The 22953-nt window shown below is 40.9% G+C and overlaps 1 protein-coding gene across 5 annotated transcripts in view; it reads left to right on the top strand.

Annotated features, from left to right (window-relative positions):
• The window catches only part of DMXL2 (Dmx like 2), a 128999-nt gene extending 109586 nt beyond the window's left edge, over nt 1-19413 (top strand). For 3 of the 5 annotated variants that reach the window (XM_080929995.1, XM_080929994.1, XM_080929992.1), the window contains 13 exons: nt 370-455; nt 831-1032; nt 1862-1979; nt 6322-6408; nt 6491-6612; nt 9246-9384; nt 10034-10094; nt 10179-10306; nt 10859-10936; nt 14290-14381; nt 15524-15576; nt 16828-17045; nt 18029-19413. In XM_080929995.1, the coding sequence (XP_080786121.1) occupies nt 370-455; nt 831-1032; nt 1862-1979; nt 6322-6408; nt 6491-6612; nt 9246-9384; nt 10034-10094; nt 10179-10306; nt 10859-10936; nt 14290-14381; nt 15524-15576; nt 16828-17045; nt 18029-18238 (1594 nt within the window). In that variant the 3' untranslated portion in view covers nt 18239-19413. Of the gene's footprint in view, nt 1-369; nt 456-830; nt 1033-1861; nt 1980-5506; nt 5570-6321; nt 6409-6490; nt 6613-9245; nt 9385-10033; nt 10095-10178; nt 10307-10858; nt 10937-14289; nt 14382-15523; nt 15577-16827; nt 17046-18028 lie in introns of all 5 variants that reach the window. The other 2 variants (XM_080929991.1, XM_080929993.1) reach the window with 2 other exon arrangements.
• The last annotated feature ends 3540 nt before the right edge of the window (nt 19414-22953 follow it).

Genomic DNA, 22953 nt, shown 5'->3' with positions numbered 1-22953 from the left:
TTTTTATATATTCTAAATGTGATGTGTTATTAAAGTTCCCCCCCCCCCTTTTTTTTTAAAGACAGGCTCTCTGTACATAGCTTTGGCTGTCCCGGAACTCTTTATGTAAACCAGGGTGTCTTTGAACTCAGAGATCCATCTGTCTCTGCCTCCTAAGCACAGGGATTAAAGGTGTGAGCCATCATGCCGGGTCTAAAGTCTTGTTTTTCAATGACTATAAAGGACTCACTTTTGTGTAATAAAGTTACAGGCAGCTTTTCTGAGTTGGGCCACACAGTTGATAGGGAACATGACTGTTCCTTTCTCTATGGTTCTCTTTCTAGGTTGATAAATGTGTTTTTGCTTTGTTTTGTTTCTTTTCCCAAACAGCTGGGCTCTTCTGCATTTGACAATGGTTAAGTTGGCACTTCACAATATCAAGAATTTTTTTCCTATTGCTGGGCTGGAGTTCTCTGGTGAGTTTGGAATTTGAAAGTCAATATTGTTAAATATAACAAATTGCTATTAAGTTAATGTTCAAAATCTACATAGAAGGGCATGTAATAAATGCTACACGAGGTATTTTGGAAAGCCTTCTCTACTGCATGCTCCAGTCTGTGGTTTGAATTGATAAAGCCCTGCAGGCTTGCCTAGAAGACTGAAAGACTGAGAATCTAGAACAGGAAAGCTGAAAGGGTTTCTCTGCTCATTTTAGTGCCTTCCATTTTGTTGAATGTGTTAAGACTAAGATTAAGAACATTCTTCAAGCTCAAGATGTCTATTTTTAGAAGTCTGGCTCTAAGAGTTTCGAATCTGCAGGCGTGTAGTGACTTGATCTTCTTACCCTCTAGAGCTCCCTGTGACATCACCACTAGGAATCGCTGTCATTAAAAACTTGGAGAACTGGGAACAGATTCTGCAGGAGAAAATGGATCACTTTGAAGGTCCACCCCCTAACTATGTCAACACATACCCAACTGACCTCTCAGTGGGAGCTGGGCCAGCTATTCTCCGAAATAAAGCAATGTTAGAGCCCGAAAATACTCCATTCAAGTAAGATGCTTCCTAGAGTTCTGACATAATATGGCTTGACTTAACTTTTCTAGGAAACAGTTTGACAGAGCATGCCAGTAGCCTTCAGAATAGTCTTACATTTAAAATTAGGGAAATTATAAATTACATTTATAATTAGGGAAATGGTCCTTTATTTTTGTCTGTGTTTCTTGCTATCGGGGGATATTTAATAGCAATGTATATATGCAATCATTGTCACTGTTTTTTGTGGCTAATTTAATAAAAGAGAAATGAAGGTTTTATTGTTGCTTTGGTATACTACCCGCCTAACTCAGCCCTTTGATGAGCAGCATGCTTCAGGATAAAGAATCAAAAATAAAATCCACACAGCTATAAAAAGTTATTTTTAACTAGTAAATAAAACATAAAAATGATTGTTTATGGGCCGGTCTATATTATTCACAATGTATAATGTTGAAATCAGATTAAGCATCTGGCTGCTTGCTTTGTCTAGAAGGAACCAGCTATGTTTAGGAATAGTGTTCAGAAGCTTGAAGGGCCAAGCTGACAGCCATTTACTTTATATTCAAATGTGCTTTTACTGTCTGGAAAGCCTAAAGTATAATTTTAAAGGAAAATAATGAATCACTTGGTATTTATCTCTCCTAGTTTATTTAGTGTCATTGGAAAATTGATTACAAGGCCAAGGAGTTACTTTCAGAAAAGCTAAAGTTAAGAGTGAAATAAATAATAAGTTTGAACTTACAGCTGTGTTGTTTGAATGAATTTGGAGCATTTAAAGCAAGTGTCTGAAAGCGCTGTATTTATTTAAGGGAAATTGATTGGTTTGTCAACATTCATTCGATAGATCCCGGGATTCGTCTGCACTTCCAGTCAAACGACTCTGGCATTTCCTTGTCAAACAGGAAGTTCTTCAAGAGACATTTATTAGATACATTTTCACCAAAAAGAGAAAACAGAGTGAGGTATTGTCTCTGTTATTTTTCTTCAGTCTCTTTCTTTTTCCTTAACATATTTGATTTTTAGTATTTGACTTATTTTGAAGGTTTATTTTTGGGTAGGACTTCTGTTATTTTTACATATCTGAGTAGTAACCAGTGCTTATTAAGCTGTGGAGAGCTTTTATGAAACCCGTATTTCTATTTCAATCACAATGAACAGTGTAAGTTCCATGGTAAATTATATGTCCAAGGGACAATTGGTAATTCCCTTAAATCACTGCTGTTAGACAGCCGCCTATAAGAACTTTGCAGTAAATGGTTTCAGGAACCAACATACAAATGGCCACCCTCTGATACGATCCTCTAAATATGTAGGTTAAATTACAACATAGCCCTCTAAGCCTGTAATTTACTTTTAATTTATAAATGAGCAGGTTTTGTTTTGTTTTTGTTTTTTGCTTATAATTGAAGAGGGCTTCTGATCCCTGGAACTGAAGTTAAGGTGGTTCACAACCTTCTCACATGGGTGCTGGGAAGTGAACTCGGGTCTTCTGTAATAGCAGCACAAACCGCTGAGCCATCCCTCCACATCAGTGAACAGCTATTTAAACAGCAAATATTAAAAAAAACTCTGAAGGAATAAACTACAGAAATACCAAAGCAAGATAAAGGACGAAGACACTAAAAAATGAAGGCACAGGTTTAGTCTTGTGTGGTGACTCAGAAGCCAATATTAGCGCTGTATACCTGAGTCAAGAAAATGGCGAGGGATCTCTGCCTTAGAAGACATCTTATTCAGTGGGCAGACAATCAGAGGCTCGGCAAGCATAGTCTGAGAGGAAAATGAATTGTATCTCACTTAGAAAAGTGAGAGTGGAGAGCAAGTGTCGATGTGAGGCAGCCTCCCAAGGTCAACTGTAGAACTGCTGAGCCTTTTCCCAGGCCTAGGGCAGCAGCAGCTGCAACCCTCATCCTTGTTCAGTGGTTGTCTATGTACATGGATGGTACCTAAGGCCAGTCCTTAAGAACAGCTTTGTGTTTTATCTCTGTGTTTATGGATAGAAAGGAGATGTAGTAAATCCTTCGAGTCCTGATGAGCCTCTAATGGTGTTGAAATTACTAATACAGTGTCTGTTAGGGAACTCAGAAGTACACACTGCTTGCCTCTGGCCATATTATTCCCACTGGTGCCTGATGCTGATTCTAGACAGTGTGGGAATCTAAGAAATGGCTGTAAAATGAAAGATGATTGTTCAATTATGAGTTACTCGCAAAAGCCAAGTCTTTGAAGGGGCTACATTTCCTGAAGGTTTCATGTTTAAATCACTAAACTTAACAGTTTATATAAACGGTCTTAAGTCTCGGTAAGGTTTGTAGCATACAGATCCTTAGTCTACACTATATCCTGCAGGCTCTGTGGTCTTGGAATCAGCAGGCAAAGCTGGGCTCCAGGGGGTCCCAATGAAGACTGCAGTGGGCAGACAGTGGGCACGTCCTAACTTGCTGTAGGAATGTGATAGAACTTGGAGTTGGAATGAGAGAGTTTTTGTTGGTCTCCCCTTTGACCTTTGTATTTGAATAAGTGACCCTCTTCTCTAGTATTGTGTAGTCTCTATCTGGGCCATCCTTCAGAATATCACCAGTCACATGTGACTGAGCACTGAAATGTGGCCCATATGACTGAACTTTCAGTGTTTTAAGTTTTGAGTAGCTACATGATTAGTAGCTACTGTATCAAGAAGTACACATCTGTTGAAATGTTTTAAGAAAAGGATTTTAGAAGATATTTAAAACAAATAAAAACTAACTACTAGTCTCAGAAACAAAAGCTTCAACAGGTGTACTTTATTTTTGTAGGTTTTGGGGTAGGCTCTTGGTTATCAGAAAATTTGATGAATTGATTAGCAAAACCCTTAAACACACATATACAGAGAGAGGAGGAGGAGAAAGAGAGGGAGAGAGCGAGAGCAAACAAACAGAAGAGCACCACTAAAAACCTGAGCTCAGCAGTTAAGAGCACTCGCTGTTCTTTGACAGGACCTGAGCTCCATTCGCTCCAGTGTCTGCCAGTTCATACCACCTCTCCCTCCAGCACCGGCATCTGACACCCTTTCTGGCCTCCATGGTCACCCTCACACATGTGGTATATACACTGAAAAACACATCCATACGTACACTCATACACACACTCATACACTAACACACACACACCTAAAAAATTAACTAAAGTAAAAGACAAAACCTGCCATGTTGGTTAATTCATGATTTAAAATTCTTGATATACTATATATAAAAGGATAGCTGTACTCATCAAATAAGTTAAAGAAAAAATATTCCACAGGTCGAGCTTTTGTCAAATTGTTTAATATGTCAAAGCAGCTGGTTGACTTCTCACGCTGGTGGTTCTTCAGTAACTGACTTTCTCAGAGTAGAACAGCTCACATGTTTACCTGGGTGCTTCATTGTCTGTTGCTACAGCCCCTGTGGTTCTTAGAGGAGGGTTAGAGAATTTGAATGAACTGTTAGGCTGAGATCATCACATCAAGAACACTGGGAGGAATTTCAGGTTCTGCCCATGGCGTCTGGGGTCGATTCAGTAGAGGAGTACTATTTCTAGTTTTACATTGCCTGGGCTTGTCAACTGGGGAGCAGCATTCTTTCTTTGTATGCCCCATCCTCTTTTACAATGACAACAATCTTCTGGCTCTGTGATCATTTATTAGTAGAGTTGCACAGTGGTCAGTGCAGACTTGGTGGCCTCTGCTGACATACCAGCGTTTGGAAGGTAAAGGCAAAGCACTCCAGTCCCAGGCTGAGAACAGGTCTCAACAGAACAGAAGGCCGTGTGCTTTTAGCATTTGTGAAGCTGTGGGTTCAATCTTCAGGCCTTTACGTGTTTTTTTTTAATGGAGGTGGACAGGAACTGATAACATGATTGGAAATGGCTCAGGCAGTAAATTACTTGCTGTGCATGCTGAGGATGTGAGTTGGATCGCCACACCCTCAAAAAAGTCCAAGCGCAGCAGCACACCACACTCCTAGAACTGGCGTGGCAGAGACAGGCAGATGTGGAGAGCTTGCTGACTGATGACTGATGAGATCATATCCAGTGAGAGACCCTATTTCAAAAAACAAGGTGGAGAGCCGTTGAGAAAGACACTCCATGTTGAATTCTGGCCTCCACTGGACCTCCCCCTCCATGTGCACATATGTCAATATGCACATGTGTATAAAACACAATTAAGAGAAGTAGGTCTTATTTTTAGAGATTATGGCTTTAAGAACTTTAAGTTACATGAATGGTATGCAAAAATGGTAATCAAAAATTTTGATTGTGAAGTAGGTTTTATATTTTCATGTGTATATGATGGAATAATTTTAGTTAGGCTGCTTTTGCTTTGTTGATCTAATACTCTGTTTTATCCAGTTTAATTTTTTGAAGTCAGTTTTATCCTTTGTATGATGACCATTCTAGTTCGAAATTTTTCATTCTCTTTATTATTTCATTTTATGCATGTGTTTTATGTTTGTGACGGTGTGGTGTTGTGTAGTCTGTAGAAGAACATGTGGAGCAGGTCAAACACAACTCCGTAGCAGAAGATTGCCACATCAAGGTAGTCTCCCGTGCCTCTCCGTAGCTCACTTCTCAGAGTTCTCGGAGCTAACCCTCATCTCTAATGCTAACCATGGCTGCCCAGCTGATCAAGAGGCCTTGCTCTCAGACCGCTGTAATGGAGGAGAGGAAACGCTCTGTGTCTAGCTCTTCTCTGCTCTGAGTTCTTCTTCCTGTTCCCATCTCCACTTCTGTCATATATCCTAGACTGTCTTGAAGCACAGCTGGGTTTTCTTCTTGACTCTCCTCTCGCTTCCCATTTATCTCTGACTCAAGAGGCCTCACTTGTCCTGGTTTTCTTTCTCTTCCCCTGGTCTCCCAGGTGCTTCCTGTTGCCAACTTCCTAACCTTCACTTTAAAGTGTTTCATATCATATCTTTCCTCTGATTTCCTATGACTTTGTTCTTCATTCTGTGCCTCTTAACACACACACACACACACACACACACACACACACACACACATACACTACAGAACACTTGTGCATTTTTAGAAGAGCTAAAATAAATGTATAAATTGTGAAAGAAATTAATTATTACCTCGAAATCACATTGGGCCTCTTCATAATTGGGGTGTTTGATTCCAGAGCTTCAGAACATGAAAGCAGATATCTACAACTAATTCCCAACACACTAGTGCCCTCCACTCTCCTGCTGCTGCTGCATTTTCTTCTTACCCGGCTGTTACCCAGTGGGATGTTGGTGTCTGTGGGGAGTCATGCAGCAACGGCTAACCCCCAGCATTGTTTTGTAGGTGGAAGCTGATCTGGGATATCCAGGAGGGAAGGCAAAGGTCATTCATAAGGAGTCTGACATGATCATGGCATTTTCTATTAATAAGGTAAACACTGCAGTCGTTATAAACAATGTTCTGCTTTTTAGTGAAGTTGCTCTTGAATCATTGTTCTGCCCTTGCTTCATAGGCAAACTGTAATGAAATTGTTTTGGCTTCGACACACGATGTTCAAGAACTCGATGTCACTTCTCTGCTGGCTTGTCAATCATATATATGGATTGGAGAAGAATATGACAGAGAGTCGAAAAGGTGTGGCTCAGGAGGGGTAATGATAAATGCCATTGCCAGCTGAGTGACTGTGGCCAGGCCTTTGATCCTAGCACTTGGGAGGCAGAGGAAGGGGTGTCTGTGAGTTGGAGACCAGTATAGTGTGCTGAGCTAGTTCCGGGACAGTAGGGGCTACTCAAAGAAATCCTGTTTCCAAAAGCCAAAACTATAAACAAACAAACAAATTTAAAAAATGCTGTTGTCTTTAGCAAATACCTGCCAAGTTGTTGAAATGAGAAAGATAGACTTCTCTTTATTTATGCAAGTAGCAAACATAATTGGTTTAGTTGATAATAGAAGTCTTCACCTATACTAATTTATAAATTACTCACAATTTTCCCATTAAACTTTCTTAGTATTTAAACCAGAATAATCTCTGACAGGAGGTCTAAGGTTTGAAACTGCAACTTTGACATTTCACCCCAGGGAGACAGGAGTCATAGTGGTTGGTAATTGAACTGCTCTGATAATGAAAGTAGAAAAGTAGTGTGTGAGAGCTTATAGACTGACATATGGATTGGTCACATTAATCCTCCAATGACCTTTAAGTACTATTTTGGGAAAGCATATTTTTTACAGCTAAAAATGTCAACAACTTTAATTTTCATCTGAAGAGTTTTACTGAACTTTTAAAGTTTTTCCCATGTGTTTGCTTTTCCTATTGCTATTCTCTAGTCAGGAATCTCACATAGGACTGTCCCGAGGGCCACTGTCCCTGTGGAGCTAGTTCTCTCTGGATAGTTTGTAACCAGCTGTAGTCAGGGCTTAGAGTGGATGTGACCATTTAATGAAGTCTACAGCTCCACCATCGACTATAGTCACATGTTTATGTGATGAAAACAAGTGTCTTAAGATTTTTTTTTTCTTCTTGCTTTTTGAGACATGGCTACCTTCTGGCCTACTACCTACCTGAGCGTAAACTCCTCGTCTCTACCTTTTGCCTTTCAAGGACTGAGATTACAGGCATGTGTCACCATGCCTGGTATTAAGAATGCTTTAAAATTGTATTTCTTACTTCTTTAAAAATATAATTTGGGGTTAGAGGTCTAGCTTAGCTCCCTGTTTAGGATGCAGGAGTCCTGGGCTCAGTTGCCTCTAAGGAAAGAGTGTAGTTGGCATGGTAGCATGCCTGTGATTCTGGTACTTAGGAGAGGCAGATATAAGAGGATGTCAAATTTAAGGCCAGTGTGAACTTCATAGCATGGCCTTGTCTTTAAGCAAGCAAATAGAAGAACTGGAGAGAGCTCTGCTGGTGAAGTGTTTGCTGCACAGGCATGAGACTAGCCCCAGATCCCATCACCCATGCAAACCGGCACTGCAGATCAGCGACACAGTTCTCAGGAGAGAAGCTAGCCTTCTAGCCTAGCAGAATCAGGGAGCTCTAGGTTACTGAGAAACCCTGCCTCAAAAGAATACAGTGGGGAGCAATTGAGGAAGGCAGGCACCTGATTTCAACCTTCACCTTTCATGAGGCTGTGTAGCTGAAAATACATGTATCACACATACACAGAAATAGAAACCAAGCAAATAAGTTAATGTAAACTAAAGTAATTTGATATATGGGCTACCTGTATATAAGAGATCACTTAATAGTTATGATATTTTTACTCAAAATAAGTCTGTGCTAAATACTTGTTAAAGTTTTTATTATCATTAACTATACATAACGGGTCTCATTATGATATTCTAATATAGATGGATGTTTTGATCATATTTCTGCTAGCCTCTTTGCCCCTCCCTACTCCTAATTGATGCCTTTTCCTCTTCTCAGCTAGCTCCTCTTCTCCGTGTGTGTGTGTGTGTGTGTGTGTGTGTGTGTGTGTGTGTGAATTTTATCATGGTGTTTATGGAACCATTGGCACATTGCCAGTGCTGTTCCACTGAAATATATAACTCTCCCTGTCCCAGCAACTATTGGCTGTGTATAAACACTCCAGGAGGGTTAAAGACTTTAAAGTAAACATTAGTTCTACTTTTGAAGCAATAAAGCTGCTCACATACATAATATATTAGACTGTGTTTATATTTTGTTTACTGGGGGAAAAGTGTTAAAACTGGCTAGATTTAGATTGGTACCTAAGTTTTTATTCAATGAATATTCTATGTTTAAATAATATTTTAACTGTCAAAGAACAAATTATTTTAAAAAGCCAAACCCTTACTAAATATGTATCCTTTTTCTTTTTCTTTTTTATTGGTTATTTTATTTATTTACATTTCAAATGTTATCCCCTTCTTGGTTTTCCCTCTGTAAATCCCCATCTCATCCTCCCTACCCCCCTGCTTCTCTGCCACCCACCCACTCCCTCTTCACTGGCATTTCCCTACATTGGGGCGTCCAGCCTTCACAGGACCAAGGGTTTTCTCCCATTGACACCAGATAAGGCCATCCTCTGCTATATAAGCAGCTGGAGCCATGGGTCCCTCCATGTGTACCCTTTGGTTGGTGGTTTTGTTTCTGGAACCTCTGGGGGGGGGGTCTGGTTGGTCCTTCCTATGGGGTTAGAGAAAATGCCATTAAAAAGGAATCTTTTATGGTTGTATAGAGTCTGTGTAGTTGGATTTCTGTTAAAAGATAATAAACTTTCAGAGTAACATACAGCTGTTCTCCACAGCTCAGATGATATTGATTACCGTGGTTCCACCACAACCCTCTATCAGCCTGGTGCAGCCTCCCATTCTTCAAGTCAGGTGCACCCACCTCCATCTCTGCCGTGGCTAGGCAGTGGGCAGACCAGCACTGGAGCTACTGTGGTATGTCTTTTATTTCCAGACACTCATGGCTTCTGAGTGTGGGCTCCTCAAGAAATGGGTTGGAGTTACTCAACATAGAAATTATCTTAAAAACAAGAATACTTGCTTTGAGTTTCCCAGTGCATGCTCTCCACATATCCGCCACAGGAGGGAGTGGCTGTGACTGTCCTCCAGTGTCATCTCATAGATGAACAACTGAGACACAATGGTAAAGCAATGTCAGAGAGGACTTCAAGTCCATTTCAAGTTTGAAAGTTGCCTCAGATTTCTGAGTGTTAATTCTTCGTGGTCACTAACTATAGTTGAAGGAGTCTTATTCTTTTATATTCTGAATATCATCAGGATACCAGCCTGGGTACCTAGACAGATGTCCCCCCATCCCCACCCCCAAATCAACCTGATTGCTGTCAGGGAGGGTCAGTTGGAAGAGAGTCCCTTTGTCACTAGATGAAACTGTTTGTAATGTCTTCACAGGGCAGGGCTGTACCAGAAAGTGATTGCTTTTGTTTGCAAAATATATATTAAACATTTCAGAACCCTCAGTAGGGCTCGTCTCAGCTAAAGCTTCTTAGGAGGATGGATGTCACAGGGGATGCTCTGGTGCTCCTTTTGAATATACAATGTAAACTCGTTTTTTCTCCCTTTAAAGCTCATGAAAAGGAACCTACATAATGTTAAGAGAATGACATCACACCCTGTCCATCAATACTGTAAGTATTTAGTTTGTCATCCAAGAATTGATACACCTTTTGAAGAAAGCCTTCAGTTTCTTACTGCGCACGTCCTGTGTCTAGATCTCACAGGTGCCCAGGACGGCAGTGTGCGGATGTTTGAGTGGACGCGGCCTCAGCAGCTTGTCTGTTTCCGCCAAGCAGGCAATGCAAGAGTTACCAGATTGTATTTTAACTCACAAGGCAACAAGGTTTGTTCCTGGGACTCAGTGCTTAATGCATCCAAAAATAACCGAATCCAAGTATATAATATTTATTAATACTATATCAAAAAATTTAATGACCCTGGGTTTAAACTGAGCAGGCTGTTTGTTGAATTTTGTTTCTGTAGCCTCTTTTCTTACGCTAGAAACACAAATCTTCAAAACTCAGTGCAGTTTAACCAGTTACTCACTTCAGCATTTTGTGAAAGAAAACTACTGCCCCAAGTGCTGTGGGTGTCTGCCAGCTTGCTAGGGTCTTATTGACACCCAGTTTTTCCTTCCCTCTGTTGTGGAGGCTTATGGGAATGCCGAGTGTGTGTGGACACACAGAAGGTGACAGGGAAGGGTGTGTGTGAGTGTGTGTGTATGCACACTTAGAGCGTGGCAGGTAAGGCAGGGACTTGGCATTTATTGGATAGCACAGGGAGGCCGCTGTAGGAAGAGTTTGGGAGGTGGGGTCCGAGCAAGCCTCTTTATAGGTTATTTTACCTTTGGCAAGAATGTGAAAGTCCTTGTTTGATGTTGATGCCATTCTTACAGTGTGGTGTTGCAGATGGAGAGGGTTTCCTGAGTATCTGGCAAGTTAACCAAACCGCATCGAATCCTAAGCCTTACATGGTAAGTGCCACTCACATCCCAGCAAGTGCAGAGAGCACATTGTTGGTGAAGGGTCTGACTCAGCATTCATTCTGCGGCAGATTGACAGACAGCTCTGCCTCACGTGAGCCGTCCACCTCTATCCTCAGTTTAGACAGGTTACCAAAACAACAAACTTTGGCTTTTATCTTAAAGGGCAACCATGGGTTTTTTCCTCTAGGTGGTCCAACTCAGAATACCTTTTTAATGGTACTTTTGTACATTTTAGAAAATTCTTTTTTTAAATAATATTTTCATTTTATGAGGACTAAATCCACAGTTGTAGAATTTTATTAAGTACATAATTAAAATTCAGACAGGTTCTGAGCACTGATTTCCTTCAGAATTTTTCCTTTATACTAGCTGGTAATCTAACCCTGAGAGTCCCTCCACACACTTACCCACATCACGTCACTAGCCATGGTGCACACTGCTGTGCCTTCACGTGGCAGATCTGTGGCTTAGGAGATATGAAAGCCTTTGCTGTCCTGTGTGGGTCTTACGTTTTTTATTAGTTATATTCTCGTTTTTCTTATTTATGTTCTTCCTGCATGTGTGTATGTGCACCCCCAGAGGTCAGAAGAGGGCATTAGATCCCTTGGAACTGAAGTTAGAGGGGGTGGTGTGCACCTCCATGTGAATGTGGAGAAGTGCAACATGCGCAGTTAATCTCTGAGCTCGCTCTCCAGGCTTGGGTGGGATTTTTGGCATTGTGTAAATAAATGGAGGATCAGAAAGCTCTGAACCATCTGAGTCCAGATAGATTACCCAAATACTTTTAAATTGTCCTTTCTAGAGCATATAGATTTTTAAACTTTTTTATTAAAAATCTTTCTCATACAACGTATTTTGATCGTGTTTTCCCCTCCCCCAACTCCTTCATTACACATGAGAGATATGAAAATTAATTAGATCAGTGTATTATAATGCAAGTAATCTTGAGCAGACACTTTGCCTACCCATGCAGAGTAAAATCTTGTTTATTTTTAGATGCCCTGGTATCCTCCTTTTGGGCTCTTTGAAATTTCTGTTCTCATCACCCAATGTAACAAGAAAGGAGTACTTAGTTTCCCACATTTCTGGGACACTCTTCGGAGTGTTTGGGGGCAGGTTTAGGCTTGTGGGCTTTGGGCAGGACCACTTTTAACAGTGCCTTTGTGATTGGCAAAGTGTGGTGAGTACAGGGAGCATAGAGCTGGCCAAGTGGAAGTCTGTATTCAGACTTCAGTGTTGGCTTAGCCACAGCCTAAGGAGATGGGCAAGTTGGAGTTATAGCCTGGGTCATTGTTGTTCATTGTGATTTATACTAGTATATAAAGCTTTTCAAGGTAGTCAAGGTTGTCAGCAGTAAAATAACTGAACTCTTAATCTAACCAAATGTTTTTAGTAAGTTCATATATTTAGTTTGAGGTGAGATCTTGCTGTAGTCCAGGCTGGCCTTCAAATCTTAGGTTCAAATCATCTTCCTGCTTCTGTCTTCCAAATAAGTGGTAATAAAGCTACCCACTATTATGTCTGCTAGTTCATATACTATCATATCCTGCTTTTCCTTTTAATCCAAAATATACATTTGTTTTTCAAGATAAAGTTTCTCTGTATACCCTTGGCTATCTCAAAACTTGCTCTGTAGACCAGGCTGGCCTCAAATTCAGGCATCCACCTAAGTCTGCATCCCAAGGGACGGGATTAAAGACATGGGCCACCACTGCCCGACTAAAATAAATGGTTTGTGTTTGTTTGTTTGTTTGGTTGGTTGGTTGGTTAAGACAAGATATGTAGCCTTTGATTAGCCTAGAACTTGCTCTGTTGACCAGCCTGACCTCAAACTTACAGAAATCTGTCTGACTCTGTCTCCTGAGTACTGGGATTCAAGGTATGCAGTAGCTACCATGCCTGGTAAAAGAATATAACCTTTTATTTTTCTTTTTTAAAGATTTATTTATTTTTTATGCATGCAGTGTTCTGTCTGCATATATGCCTGTACGCCAGAAGAGGGCACCAAGATCCCACCACAGATGGTTGTGAGCCACCATGTGGTTGCTGGGGCGACCCCTAGAAAAGCAGTCAGTGCTCTTAACCACTGAACCATCTGTCCAGCCCAAAATATCACCTTTAATTCAATGTATCTTATCAACCTTTTCTAATAATAAGTTTCTGGATATTATCAAAGTGATATGCAATATCTGCACTCTCTTGCTGTCACTTTTTACTCTAGATGCAATCTTTACGGGAAACTTTTAATTAAGAGCTTAGAAGTTTCAGAGACTTTTGTGTATTTTTAAATTTATTTTTTATTTATTCCCTTATATATTACATCCTAACCAGTTTCCCCTCCCTCCTCTCTCAGTTGCCCCACAGCCTTTTTTTTTTTAGATTTTCCCAACTTTGAGGAGTACAGGTTTTGAATTGTGGCCTAATGATTCTGTCTCCGTAGTTGAGGGCTGGGGCAAGGCAGTTAGGAGGGCATGGGTGCATGTAGAGCAGAAGGAGGCGGAGATCGTGAGATTGTTGGGAGTTCGGATGGTACACAGCCCCTGGACTTCTCCCAGTCTGCATGGTCTCTGGTGGAGCAGCGAGTCTCTGCCCCCGTCGGAGGCTGGGGCAGAGCAAATAGCAAGATGCAGGACTGGGAACAGGCTGGGAGGGGTGTGACAGAGGATGTGACAGGGGACAGAAGCTGGGAGGTGGGCAGCCGACTGGGACTTTTCCCAGTCTGAGTTGGTCTCTGGTCTGTAGGTTTATTTTTTATTTTATTGAATTCATAAATAGCTTAAGACTTTCTGATATGAAAGACAATTTTAAACTATTTTACCTGAGGATTGGGAACATGATTACAAGCATAATGCTTTCTCCAGGAAGAAAAAATTATTCCTAAGGTCAAATTGTTTTAATATTTTATAGGCTCAAAAATTAGCACTAGTCTAAAAGATGGCAGAAGCAGAAATGGGGAGAGACAGTCACAACTAATTGTGACTTGTTTGTTCATTGTGTGCATGAAATTTCTTTAAAGTCCTCCACTTAAAAAGAAGAAAGAGTTGGCCGTGTAGCCTCTGGTGCTCAGTGGCCTGCAGTATGCACTCTTCTCCGTGCATATTGAGTTTTAAAACTGCCCTTATTAGGTGTGGTGGTCCCTCATTGGGAAGTTGAGGGTCATGAGTTTGAGGCAGCCTGCGATACACATCAAGATCCTAAAAGCAGCACAAATAAAAAGTAAAAATGTAAAGTATACATCGTAGCTCTGGAGTCTTGCTCATTATTGGTGGTACATTAGTTGTATCCTTTCAGTTGCTACTGGATCTTTAGATAATGTTGATTATCTTTTGTTTTCTATATAGAGTTGGCAGTGCCACAGTAAGTCCACAAGTGACTTTGCATTTATCACCTCTTCAAGTTTAGTTGCGACATCTGGACAGTCCAATGACAATAGGTAAGTTGACGGAAACAAAAGAATAAGAAAACTTTAAACCCGGGGGTCAATCCCATATACAGACATTAAACCCAAACACTATTGCGGGGCCAAGAAATGCTTGCTGACAGGAGTCTGATAGAGCTGTCTTCTGAGAGGCACTGCCAGAGCCTGACTAATGCAGATGCTCACAGCCAACCCCTGGACTGAGCACAGGGACCCCAGTGGGAGAGCAGAGAAAAGACTGAAGGAACTGAAGGGGTTTGCAACCCCATAGGAAGAACAACAATATCAACCAACCAGACTCCCAGAGCTCAACCACCAACCAAAGAGTACACATGGGGGTGGGGGATCCATGGCACATGTAGCAGAGGATGGCTCTGTCCAGTATCAGTGGGAGGAGAGGCTCTTGGTCCTGTGAAGGTTCAATGCCCCAGTGTAGGGGAATGCCAGGGCGGTGGAGTGGGAGTGGGCCAGTGGGGGAGCACCATCATAGAAGAAGGGGGGTGGGATAGGGGTTTTGCGGAGGGGAATTTGGGAAAGGGGTAACATTTGAAATGTAAATAAATAAAGTATCTAATTTTTAAAAAAGAAATAAATTTAATCACAATGCCATTTTCCCCCCAGAAAGTAAGGATCTCCATTTAGTAGTTTTTTTTTTTTTAATTGAAGGAATATGTTTTATACACCTTACCATGGCTTTCCTTAACAGAAACAGAACATTTGTCCTAATGAGTCTGGAGTAGCATGTATCGTTTCTATGCTGAAGTGCTCAGTCTTTAAAAAGGCTGTTACCATCAAGTCCGTTAGCCCTGACGAGCGTTTGACACAGTCACCGTCTTTGCATTTTCCCTCTCGTTGTCTTCACTAGCTGTGCATCATAAACAGGACGGCTAACTTGAAGCAATTACTTCCCAGTGATATACCGGGACCCTTCTCCTGAGGAAGTCATTTCCCTGTTTCTCCAGCAGGGTAGACAAGAGATGGGGATTGGGGGGTACATTGACAAGGGCCTTAGGAAAGAGATACTAGCACAAGCTCTTAGAAGAGATAAGCCACCCCATTCTAGTCGGAAATTTCAGATAAGTAAAAATGTTTTTCTTGACGAAATTTGTCCTTATTGGTGATTTTGAATAATTGTTTTTTTATTATTTCTGTAAAAGAAACGTATGCCTCTGGGACACATTAATATCACCTGGAAACAGCCTCATTCACGGTGAGTTAAAGGGGTTGCTCGCTAGGCTTGGTTTTTATCATGAACTAAGTGTTAGCTCACAGGTTGTTGTCGAGGACTGCACAGAGAAAAGGGTTATTTTGCTCAGCAGTTTCAGCCCCTGGTTCTTTGTCCTCTGAGTCTGTGGCAGAGAAGTACCTTATGGAGAGAACATGGGGTAAAGGAGCTGTTCTGCGCAAGAATGCCAAGAAGCAAAGGGGAGAGGAATGGGGACCTACTCTCCTTCCATGAGCCCCTTATCTTCTGAAAGTTCTGCTACCACCTAGTGGTGCCACGGGTAGAAACGTTTGGGGCATGTTTATTCCTACTGTAGCCGAAGGCCATCTCATTAGCTTGTGGCTGAAAGTATTCAGGTGCATGAGGCTGAGCTTCTTCCTCAGTCACTGGCTCTTTGGATGAGGTGAGCATCCTGTGGGTAAATAGTGCTGGGTGCTGAGGAGTGTGTGCGCCACTGGGAAGCTTAGCCTCCTCTGCGCTCCTGCTTCTGTGTGCAGTATTAACGAGGGTCAGTGTGCTGTTCCCATGTGTGATGTTCTTCATATTTTGTGTGAGGCACATAGCTTAGGATTTTAATCACCCTTTTCCTGTTCACGTTTCATATTGGTATAATGGATAGAAACTGGTTTTAGTGTGACTTAGCACTTTAAGTACAGGGTTTTAGAAACCTGTGACTTACAGGATGGGTGTTCTTTAGTTTTTATGTTTGTCCTTTTGTTGTTGTAAAAATGCCTGACAGAAACAGCTTAAAGGAAGGAGAGTTGAGTTTGGTTAAGAACTTCAGAGGCTTCTTTCTCTTCACGGTCTGCTGGCTCCATGCTTTCTGTGCCGGGATGAGACAGAACGTCACAGCAGAGAGCATGTGGTGAGACCACCTCACCTCCAGGTGGCCAGGAAGTAGAGCTACAGGAAAGGTGACGGGAGAAGGTTCCCAAGGAACATGCTTTAGTGACCTGTTCCCAAGGCCAGCCCCACCTTCCAAGGTTTCCCAGTAATGCCGCCAAAGTATGAATCTTTCAGGAGAACTGAAGCCCGACCCTCAGGGCTGTCATCTCTTAGTGACTGAATTCAGTAGCCGGGGACAAATTCTCAACACATGCACCTGTTGGAAGACACTTTGTAAACAAATCATTGCAGGGAAGAAAAAAGTAAACAGTGAACTTCTGTATTTTAAATGTGAAGAACCAGGAGCATCAGGCTTTGGGAAAGTCTCCTGGTGTTCTGTTCTTCCTTCAGGTTTCACTTGCCATGACCACGGCGCCACCGTGCTTCAGTACGCCCCGAAACAGCAGCTCCTGATCTCTGGAGGCAGGAAAGGTCACATCTGCATTTTTGACATCAGACAGAGACAGCTAATGCACACCTTCCAGGCACACGACTCGGCTGTTAAGGCTTTGGCTCTGGATTCCTGTGAGGAATACTTCACTACAGGTTCAGCAGAAGGCAACATAAAAGTAAGTACTCGCAGGAAAGGTGAGAATAGACTAAATGTTAGTCCTTTCCTGCTGTCTAGACTGCTTGCTAGGAAAAATACAACTACTGTGGTCTGAAATGGAGGCGGCGTATAGGCCTTCTGGAGTATTACAAGTCCTTGACATGCAGCCCCACCCTCCCCTTCTGTGTGGCTCTTTCTAAAGCATTCTACTTTGGAAACCCAGCTAAGAATTCAATTCACTGGATCACAGGCTTCTGTTTCTCTGAGTCTGGAAGGGGCTGGGGTGCACCTGAGTGGTAGAATATTTGCTTCACGTGCAAGGTGTGGGTCTGGGTTTTGTGATGGTGGTCCTATCATCACGAAATATTAGTAAGAAGGGACTTTGAGTAAAGTGTTTGAAGTTTTGTTTTGTGATGATGATTTGACCTCAGGACTTCATGGTGCTAGGCAAGTATGAACAAGATATGCCACTAGCCCCAAGTATGTAGGGTTAATTAACACGTGTATGTATTTAGCAAAATTAGTTTGGTACTTTAGAATCTTCTTCCTTTTTCTTACCTCTGTCTTTGGTACTCATAGCTGGAGAGATGTTTCCAGGTGGGAGAAATAATACCATATTTCTTTTATTTTTTCCTTGGAGCCTAGTTTCATGTGCAAACATATTTTGTTGAATTAAATACTTGGTTGAATTAGTAGAGGGGTGTGCATGTGTGCACACGTGAGAGAGAGAGAGAGAGAGAGAGAGAGAGAGAGAGAGAGAGAGAGAGAGAGAGAGAGAGAGAGAGAGAGAGAGAGCGCAGATTGAAGAGAGAACTTTGGAAGAAGCCATAAGTCTAAGCTAGGATATGAGTTCTGAGTGACTCTGTCACCTCCTGTCAGGCAGACAGCTAGGAAAGCAGACTCAGCAGGAAATGGTTAGTTGGGCCGAGGAACAGAAGCAAGAACTGTATTTTTATATAAGGTCTCTCATTTTAATGACTCATTGCATTTTTTAAAAACTAGGTATGGAGACTGACAGGTCATGGCCTGATTCATTCATTCAAGAGTGAGCATGCTAAGCAGTCCATATTTCGGAACATTGGAGCTGGAGTCATGCAGATTGATATCAGCCAGGACAATCGACTGTTCTCCTGTGGTGCAGATGGCACGCTGAAAACCAGGGTTCTGCCCAGTGCTTTTAACATCCCTAATAGAATTCTTGACATTCTGTAGTCTGAAAGTGGGGGTTTATGTTACATACCTCTCAGTTAAAAGGTGTAATGTAGGAGTTAGGTGGCTCTGCTTTCCAGTGCAGTCAACTCCTTGAAATAACAGAGTCTCTGGAATATGACTCTGATGCAAGCTGGGTCTTCCTCTACCTGAGTGTTGCCTACCCAGGTTGGTAGAGTGCATGTACCTTGTCATTATACTGGCGTATTAAAAAAACAAAATCCCCTACCTTGTATTGTATGAAGGGAATCTATTCTTTACATCATGTGACAAACCTGATTCAGAAATACTTGAGGTTAGCCAGCAGTAAGTTCCAGTAATGGACAGACCCTTTTATCACGTTGAGGAAGAAAGCATTGTTGATTCAGGGTTTTCTTCCTTCGCATCATGGAAGGAGCATGCTGCTGTCTCTTGTTGAATGAAGGATAGTCCGAGGTGTTAGATGCTCTAGACCAGAAGCACTTATAACTGTGGAGCAGCCCAGTCACTCATTCTTCCCTGCTGAGTATGTTCTGTTAGTGTTTATACTGAGCTAGTACTGTAACTTGCAAATGAGTGCAAATTTAAATGCAATGTTTTCCTCACAATTTGCACATTGACATTTTTTGGATTGCTAGTTTTTCTATTAAAGTATTTGCCTTTATGTCAGGAATGTAATATGTTAGACATGGCGTATTTGTAGTTAAGCAAAACATACCTTCCAAGTCTAGTTTAGTACTTTTTCTTTTCATGTATTTAAGGTTAATAAGGCATATTTAAAACTATGTTGAAACTACATCAGTAGAACATTTCATATCAATTAAATGAATGTTAGGCTTTTTGTGGCCAGTTGATCAGATTGGTGATATTATTTATTGCCACAGCCTATTGTATAAACTATGCAGAGTTAAATTATTTGCTTGTAAAATATTAGCCAGTGTCATATTTTGATGTATTTCCTTCGTTATGACCAAAAATATGTTGCAATATTGAAACCAGTGTCTGTGTGTGTTTAAGTGTTTACCAGCAAATTGTCTCATCGTGTAATGAGAATGTTTAATGCCCGTGTGGTAAACGGTAAAACATAACGGTATAAAAGCACCTTTCTCCGCAGGCAGTGGCTACTCATGCTGTGAATATACATGTAAAAGAAGTGTTATCTGTTAGAGTTTTATTTTAGTTTGGCATATTTAAGTAGACTGGTCTGGCATTATTTGACACTGTTTTTAAGAGTTAATTTTAATAAAATGATTAACTATTAGAGAAATTTTAAGCCCTCAAACTGCTTATTCATTCACACATATGAGATGTCACACTATGGGACGGCACATATACAAGGAGCGATTCTCGTGAGTTGGAGACTGAGAGTTGAGAAGGCGTACTTCACGGAACCCTGTCACACAGGAACATGGACAACTGTCGGGTAAACATTTACCATGCTCTAGATACTGCTGCCTGTGTCGCTGCATTGTCTGTGTGTGCATACTAGGATAGTGGACGTGTTCAACAGGAATCTAAAAGGTAAGAGATTTGCCTTTAAAACAGTTGAGTGTCAGAGGTTGGATTTGAAATTGTACTTTATAATTTGCCATTTGTCACACACTTAAGAATTATCAAAGTAGACGTAACAACAGTTTAATATATATGAATTTTGCTTTTTCTTTCTTTTGGTTACATTGATTGATGAAAAGGGGTCCTTACAACAAATACTAGATAACCTAGTGGATCTTTGTTCTAGATTTTTTTTTTTTGTCACTGTGATAAATACCATGAGCAAAAGCAACTTAGGAAGGAAAAGGTTTATTTTATCTTATTGTTTGTCATTGAGTGATGTCAGGTCAGGAACTCCAGAAGGAGCTTGAGCAGAAATAGTTACTTTTGCTTCTGTCCAGCTACAGGCCTAGGGATAGCACTGTCACAGGACTTGACATTAGCAATCAAGCAATGCACGTACCAGTCTGATGGAAACATTTCTTCAGCTGAGGTTCCTCTTCCCGTGTGTTACACAGTGTCAGCCAAGATCAGCCACCACAAGCTTTCAGAATTTATGGGAGGTCCATAAACCGCCTTTCCTGGGTAAATCATTCACTCCCATTGCCTTGCTTTTCCCTAACCCAAAAGCCTAGCCATTGGCCCTGATTTCCTCTTTGTAAGATGCTTTTGTAAGTAAGTCTCTTCTTCCCTCTCTGATTCCCCCTTTCACATCTCCATTTTCCCCTGCCCGTGGCCATCTTCACAATCCTAGAACTAGTCTTTAAACTACATTAAATCTGCTTTGTTTGGGAGCCACCCTTGGCTGGTGAACGTTCCTTTCCTCTTGTGTTCTCTCTGCACACTGTCTTCTCTGTACCCTCAGGCCTAGTTCCAGACTCATGGTTTGGGAGCCTTATTTGTCATTCTTTATCAACTTTAATAGCTCATCCACTGCCTTTACCTGGCCCACCTTTGGTCACACATTGCTTTAATTGGCCCAATCTAAGGAATTCCATATTATTATATCAGACATGCAGAGAAAGAAGTCTACTTGCCCAGGTCAAATCTTAAAAACAAAAGCAACATGAATGGCCAAGACAGCACATTTCCAATCGAACCTAGTCCCGTAGCAGTGTTCTTTACTACCTAGATGAATGTCAGGACACAGGCTTTAAAGGAACAGTCATAAACTCTATCAAGACTTCAAGAAACTGAAAGAAGGCAGAACTGATTGCTTTATTGAACCTCCAAGAGAACAGCAAACACCTGAGCAGTGGTTAAGAAAACACAAACACATGGCTGAACGAAATGAATAAAATTCAGAAATTGAAAGCTGAACTTAATAGTGTCCAAAGCTGCCATGTGGTACACCTCCAAAAAGCTCACACCTTCCAACTCTTTCCAAACAGGGATACCAGCTGGGGACCAGGTATTCAAACATGAACCTATGAGGGGCTTTATCACTCAAACCACCACAGCACCTGGAGCAAATAAAATGACTATGAAGAAAATATTTTAGTCACGGGAAAGTACGTGCAGGAATGTGAGACACCACCAAAAAATCAAGTCCTTGCATTACGGATATGAATTTCAGGTCAGTGCCATTGACCAGGTCTTAGCAAAGTCACAGAAGAAACTAAAGAAAGACAGTACCCATACAGATACAGAAAGCACACAGAACCCCAACTAGACAAGACCAGAAATACTAAAACTCAAAATGAAGAAAATGTACTGAGAGCTGCAAAAGAAAATATAAGTCCCATCTAAAGAAAAACCCACCAGGGTTAGAACACTTAATTTCTCGGTGGAAACTGAAAGCTAGAGTTGTACTGGAAGGTCTCTGGAGACTGCAGTCATTTTGTTGTTTTGCTGGAGTATTCTTCTGTTTTGTATTTCACTAAATTACTTGTTTTCTTTGTAGAGTTGCTTTGGCTGTGCTTAACCCACTTTTCAATTCTAAGTATTACTTCCATTAGCAGTTTAGCAGTTATGTTGTTGAGTAGGAACTTAGTAGGCTGTGTGTATCATTGAAAAATTTTCTCTTTCAACTGTGGCATAGTTTTGCTGGATAGAGTAGTGTGTCTCTCTCTGTCTCTCTCACCACACACATATATGTGTATATAGACTACCCAGTAAAACATATACACATAGCAGTGCATAGAAGTTTCTGTAAAATAGACCACATGGCAGGACACTAAAATAAGTTCAATAATACTGAAATTCCATGTATCCTAGCCAACTAGTATATAATAAAATGTAAAATTAACAGCAAATAAAATTCTAGTAAGGATATTGAACAGCTCATTACTGAATGATGAATGGGCCAAAGGAAAAAATCAAGAAAGAGGAAAAAAGTATTCCTAGAGCCAAATGAAAATAAGAACACAATACAATAAAACCTCTGGCCAATTTTCTAATAGGGAAGTTTATAGTTCTAACTACTTGTGTTTAATCAGAAAGAAGTACTAAGTGATTTAATGATTCAATGGGAGAAATAGAACTAAGCCCAAACCCAGATGGCAAGAAATAACACCAAGCACAAATTAATAAAATAGAAACAAAGCAATTCAAAGAATCATCAAGTCTAAGAGGGTGATATTCTTTGACATATTCCCATTTACAATAATATCATCAAAGACAATGAACTAACTCACTGGAAGTACCAGTGAGGTGAAAGACCTCTGCAGTGGGAACTTTAAATCCATAAAGAGAAAGACTGAGAGTATAAATAATTTTATGAGATTGATCATTCTACCAAAAGCAATGCAATTGCTACCAGATTCAATACACTCTCAAAATGCCTACAGCAAGGGCTGGAGAGATGGCTGAGTGGTTAAGAGCACTGACTGCTCTACTAGAGGACCTAAGTTCTAACACCAGCAACCAAATGGTGGCTCACAACCAACTGTAATGAGATCTGATGCCCTCTTCTGGTGTGTCTGAAGACAGTGGTAGTGTACTCACACAAATAAAACAAATCTTTAAAAAATACCTATAACAGTCTTCATAGAAATAGAAAAGTAATCCTAAAATTTATATGGAACCAGAAAAGACCCTACATAGCCAAACTAATCTTGAACAAAAGGAACAATATTGGAGGAATTGCTATTCCAGACTTCAAGATACATTAATGAAGCTATAGAAACAAAAAGCAGTATAATGCTGTCATAAGCCAGACACATAGACCAATGGAATGAAGTAGCCTGAACATGAGTATTATATACCTATACCTATATCTATCTATCTATCTATCTATCTATCTATCT

The sequence above is a fragment of the Micromys minutus genome (genome assembly GCF_963924665.1).
Source record: "Micromys minutus genome assembly, chromosome: 16".
Lineage (NCBI taxonomy): Eukaryota > Metazoa > Chordata > Mammalia > Rodentia > Muridae > Micromys > Micromys minutus.
The sequence above is the reverse complement of the archived record's forward strand: the minus strand, read 5'-3'. Positions and strand labels throughout refer to the sequence as shown.